At 42.1% G+C, this 5,241-nt stretch overlaps 1 protein-coding gene across 1 annotated transcript in view; it reads left to right on the top strand.

The window, feature by feature from the left end:
• The window catches only part of PHF20 (PHD finger protein 20), a 55,434-nt gene that overhangs the window by 29,960 nt on the left and 20,233 nt on the right, over positions 1-5,241 (top strand). The window contains exon 10 of the mRNA XM_018569076.1: positions 4,261-4,317. Coding sequence (XP_018424578.1) covers positions 4,261-4,317 — 57 coding nt within the window. The remainder of the gene's footprint in view (positions 1-4,260; positions 4,318-5,241) is intronic.

Raw genomic sequence — 5,241 nt, 5'->3', positions numbered from 1 at the left:
TTTTTTTTAGGCCCCACCAACAGTCCATGTTTTGCTGGTAACCTCACATCCAGTGATTGCGCCTGAACAATGTCTCACAAGGGAGTGGGAAAGGCCACTACTCTGTTCAAGTGTAACTTCACTTTAAATGGGGGGAAAAGTACAATCGCTTCTGGGTGATCTATGCACGCTGCGAGAACTTTGTTTCGGATTGCTATTTTTTTTTCTTCTGTTCTAAAGAAATATCTTTAACAATGTCCTTTTCCAGACTGATTCTTGAATGGGAGGGTCTGCCTTCATTATAATCACCTGAGCAGATCTTAGTGTTCTAATGAGAAAAGCTGCATCCCTTTTGTAGACCAACCTAAGATTAAATTCCTGTAGCAGGGATGCCTAAAATGTTACGTGTATGTTAGTGCAGACTTCTGAGATTATCGCTGAGCCAATCAAAAAAGCCGGAAATTAAATTTCTTGGCATTTTGTACACAAGTGGTGTACAAAACTCCTCTTCCAGGTTGGCATTTTGCGTTTATATTTTTGAAAACAAAAAATAGAGAAGCTAAAAGTGCAACATTTTTTAAAATAGTTAAATCACAAAATGGCCTGTACAACAATTTTTAGATACTTTTTTAGATTTTTATTTTTTATTTTTTTAAAGAAAAGTAGAGTTTTAACTATTTGACTCTGCGCTCCAACAGGCCAACGGTGACAGTAGTGCAGGGTTGGTAAATGTCAATGGGTGGAGTGAGTTTACTTTGAACAGGTAAAGTGACAAGCAGGTTCTTCCTATGTCCCCCCATACTGCAGTGAAAAAATAGGATTGCTGCGGGTAAAAAAGGGTTGCAACAATATAACTATCTGTTTATAGAGGACTTCATGCCAAATGACCTGCAGTCTTTGCTGACCTCATTTAGTCTGGGGGTACGCCATATGTCTGCTACATTCTAATTCTAGAATGTGTCCTATGCCAGAATTTCTCTTCATTTGTATAATCCAATATTGAAGTAGCCAGTGAAAAGGTTCACTAGAAAGAGTTCTTGGCTAGCAAAGACAATTGGTAATTTTGTGTCGCTGAAAGAGGAACTCCATGCTGCCATAAAAACGGTCACTGTGTTTGTGTAACTTTCATGCAAAGTAAATTGCATATTTAACGATTGGGGTTCGTTGGAATCGAGATTATTTTGTTCCAGTAACTGAAATAGTGGTGGTCTGGCAAAGGCATAAATTGGTAGTGGAGATTAGGCACTCCTTACCCATCCCACAATACAATGACTAAGGTCTTAGTTGATCCCCAGCCTGGTCATCTGGGATTTTTAGTGGATTACATAAGCAATGGCACCCATGTGTTGTGCACAATGACTTCAGATGTCTGTTTTTCCATTATAGCTGACATAGCTGCAATACATTTTGAGGGCTGCTTACTTCATTGCACCGCCACGCCCCCTCCTGCCCTTAAACGCAGGGAGCCGTCCGGGGTGCGTTCCAGAGGCCGAATGCTCTGGAACGCACTTTGTAGTGTGAGCCGGCCCTTAGGCACAAACTAAGAAGAGGGAGGCACACTTCCCAACTCAGAGGACACCGCACACCCCAGAGTCCAGAGATATTGTAAATGATCTATCTATAGTCATCTCCCAGTGATACAATATCCAGGGCTTCCAGATTCACAAAAATGTATGTTTTTGTCATCCGGGAGACTCATCAGTCATTTGTTAACCATAATGTCATCTACCTTTTTAGATGACATTATGTGTCATCTAAAAAGCAAGAGCCTGTTGGGGCTCAGTTAGACCAGCTAGGTTACTGTGTAATAGAACCCTCTAACATTTTCACCAGTAAATGTGAATGTTACTAATCTCTTTTGTAAAATGGTTTTTATGTTGCTTGCCCCATCAACAATCTACTGCAAAAAAAAAGGATAGAATAAGTCATTTATCTTAACTCCTCTAATCAATCCTAATTGACTGGTTTCCTCTGAATGCAGATGAAAGAGGAATTTTCACATGATTGAATAACTGAAATGTTTTGAGGGAAGATTCTTAATTCTTTTAGTAAATCAGCCAGCGTGTCTTTCAATTTACTATTCGAATGCCAACATACCTCCTTGATTGTACAGGATCTGTCTGTGAAAAGGGCTGAAAATGTGTAAATGTGATATTGACGGCTGTAAAGCAAAAAAAATTATTGGGGGGAAGCCATAATATTTCCAGTCCTCCAAACCTCTCTCCTGTGTACAGTTCTTTCTGACACTAAATTAGGTTCCTCTTCTGGCTTGACTTATAGTTTCATAATCAGGGCTTGAAATATTTGAGGGTGTCTCACCAGTCAGCATGACCGGACTATAGCCTTGCAATTTCTTAATATTTTTTAGGGACACATTCTTTTGGTGGTATATAGTCACCACTGGGGGGGGGGGGTTAATTTTTTTTATTATATAATGAAAAAAGTACAGTAAATTTCAAATTTTCTGTGATGTTAAACATATTTATTCTTGCCCATATTTTTCATAAAATATAAAAGACGGGGTCATGTCGGGTAAATACAATCTTGGAGAGGAACTGCTGCACTCCTTACTGGAACCCCTATGTATAAAGGAGGGTGCTGTAGTAACCATGGATGGCGCCGTGCATCTTCAAATATATGATATGTCCCCAGCACACCTATGTCTTGTCAATAATCCATCTTCTTTATTGATGCAGACTGTCAAAAAGCAACGTTTCGGGGCCACGCAGGGTCCCCTTCATCAGGTTTTAGTATGAGGTACGCCGTGTAACTAGACACCAAACATGTCAAGGCTTAAAATTGTGCGCGCCTGAAAAATTGCAAAAAACACTGCTCATCAGTTTAGTGTTGGTGATTAATGGTCCGAAAATGATTGCTTTCACTCCGACTTTCACGGTGATATGTAACATGTGCGGCACAATAGGCGCAATTGTCGTTTTCACACGTAGGCGTGCCCAACGCATGTTTGCGTGTGTATGTGTGGGGTGGGGGGACTTTAAAAAGAAAAAATTAATGTGGTTGTTTTTTTGTTTTTTACACACCTAACTTTATTGCGATCACATAGGAGGCTAACCGCTGCTAATACAGCTTAATACAAGCGATCGGGCGTCTGTAGAGACACCCAATTGCTTGAATGTAAACCGCCATCCATGAAGCTCCCGGCCGGCCGTTTAATTACAACGGACGGCAGGGAAGCTACTCCTCCGGCGTCCTCTCGTCACAGACGAAAGGACGAGTGGCTTTTCAACTTCTGCTCATATTACTTGCTGTGAGCCCAGGTCTTGTGGATCCACCCCATGGGGATGCATGATCATGTATACTTGGACTCTCAGTATCTCTGAGCTGAATGCTGCTCTCATTTCATTACATGAGCGACATTCTTTGCTGCAGTGTGGACCGCCACTGCCTGCAGAAAAGAATGAGGGACCCCTAATATCACCAGAGTGGTCAAGACTCCTAATATTAAGGTATGTATTTGGGGGAGGTGTGTGTGTGTGTGTGTGTGTGTGTTGTATACATTTTAATGTGTAGCTTTTATGGGGAGGGGGCTTCTTAAGGCCCAATTCACACTTGGCAATCCGTGAAAACACGTTCATGTGCGTGCCGCAGTCTGCACGTTAGCCCATTCATTTCGATGGGCTGTTGAATGCGCCCCCAAATGTTGCAAAGAGGCTCGTGCAGCATTTTCGGCTGCAAGCTTTCACATTTTTTGACCACACATTGTGTGCATTTGGCGCACATTTTCCTGGTTGAGTTTGGGGTGCCAATAACAAGTAATGGGGCCACAAGCCTGACACTTTTGACGCTTGTTCACAGAAAGCCAAAGTGGGACCCAGGCCCAAGTGGCTGGAGATTAGCGAGATGGGCTTTAACTGTTTTGTTGCTATGAGTTTGTCATTTTTCAGTTACAATGATTTTTTTTTTTGTGAGTCGAGTTTCCCTCTGGCTGCTTCTGTTTTTCGTGGACACTGTGATGGCAAGATTTCCTTGCAGTTGTTTCCAGCACTCCTACACATCTGTATCCACAAAGGTTATTCTCTTTTAAATGGTTTTATCTAGTAGAGAATCCATTCGAGGTGTACCACCATTTGGTCTTGTAACAGCCAAGGCATTGAGGTGAGGTTTTGTGGGCATATCTGGTCACTGACGTCTGGGGAATACATGGAAATATGTTTTTGCTGGAGTTGGCCTTTTTAACTAGTAAAATACACTTTGGTATAAAAACTGGAATACTTTATCTGTACATTTCTTGAATAACCTTGTCTGGGTTTTCCCTCCTAGCTCCTATGAAGCGGAATCCACGGTCTGACAGTTCTGCTAAATACAGTAGAGAACCTTGTAAGACACTTTTTATCCTATGCTTTACTTACCCGTGTCTGTCAAGAGTGCGCCTAGATTTGATATTGCAATGTTGCAATAGCAAATTAGTGCTGTTCAGCGTTATCTGTAACACTCCCTAACTGTGTCTTCTGTAAATCTCCTTTCTGCTTACAGAATTCTTATACTTGCAGTTCTTCACTGAAAACCTTGCAGCCGCTTGCTACCCAAAGCTTGTTGATTGTGTTAGTGAACTGTTCTCTGTGTGAAAATGAAGCCCTACCGAAATGGTTGAGCATTAGCAACCTGTTATGGGTTCAAAACTGATGCCCATAAATGTGTAATAGAGATTTCTTGATGGCAATACTGCATTTTATAAATGTGGACACGTTGTTCCATATAACAGTGTCGTTTGCTATTTACTAATGTAGTGTTTTTAATGCTGCTTTGCAATGAACTAACCCCACATCTTGCCTTTTCTCTGTTCACACTGAAGCTGTCGGCCACTTTTTTTTGGTTTTGCATTGGGCAGCGCTATGCAAATGTTAGATCTTCACTGCCTCAAGCCTCTTCCACCATACTGTTATGTCTGCTTCCCTGTACTCCTCCATTATGGCAGCCCTTGATAACAATGTAATCCAGACACATGCTAAAGAGACAGGAGTTGTGTGCAAACTATTGACATCTGTGGCTTTTAGAACTCTATGCACCTAACCAATAAGCGACGGAAGGCTGTGGTGTGTGTGTGTGTGTGTTGACTCGGACACACGGCTAGGTCTAGCTGTCATAATGAGGACCTGCTCTGCAAGAACCATAATGTGGCCATGGAGTTGGGTACCCGTCCTGCCCATAAACTCAATTAGACTCCCAGTAAAACATACCCAAGTACTCTTCCAACCCCCCCCCCCCCCCCACCACCACGGCGAGCACACAACACATGTATAC

Source organism: Nanorana parkeri, unplaced genomic scaffold (genome assembly GCF_000935625.1).
Source record: "Nanorana parkeri isolate BGI_ZX_2015 unplaced genomic scaffold, ASM93562v1 scaffold1284, whole genome shotgun sequence".
NCBI classification, from domain to species: Eukaryota; Metazoa; Chordata; class Amphibia; order Anura; family Dicroglossidae; genus Nanorana; species Nanorana parkeri.
This window is presented reverse-complemented; position numbering and strand designations above follow the sequence as displayed.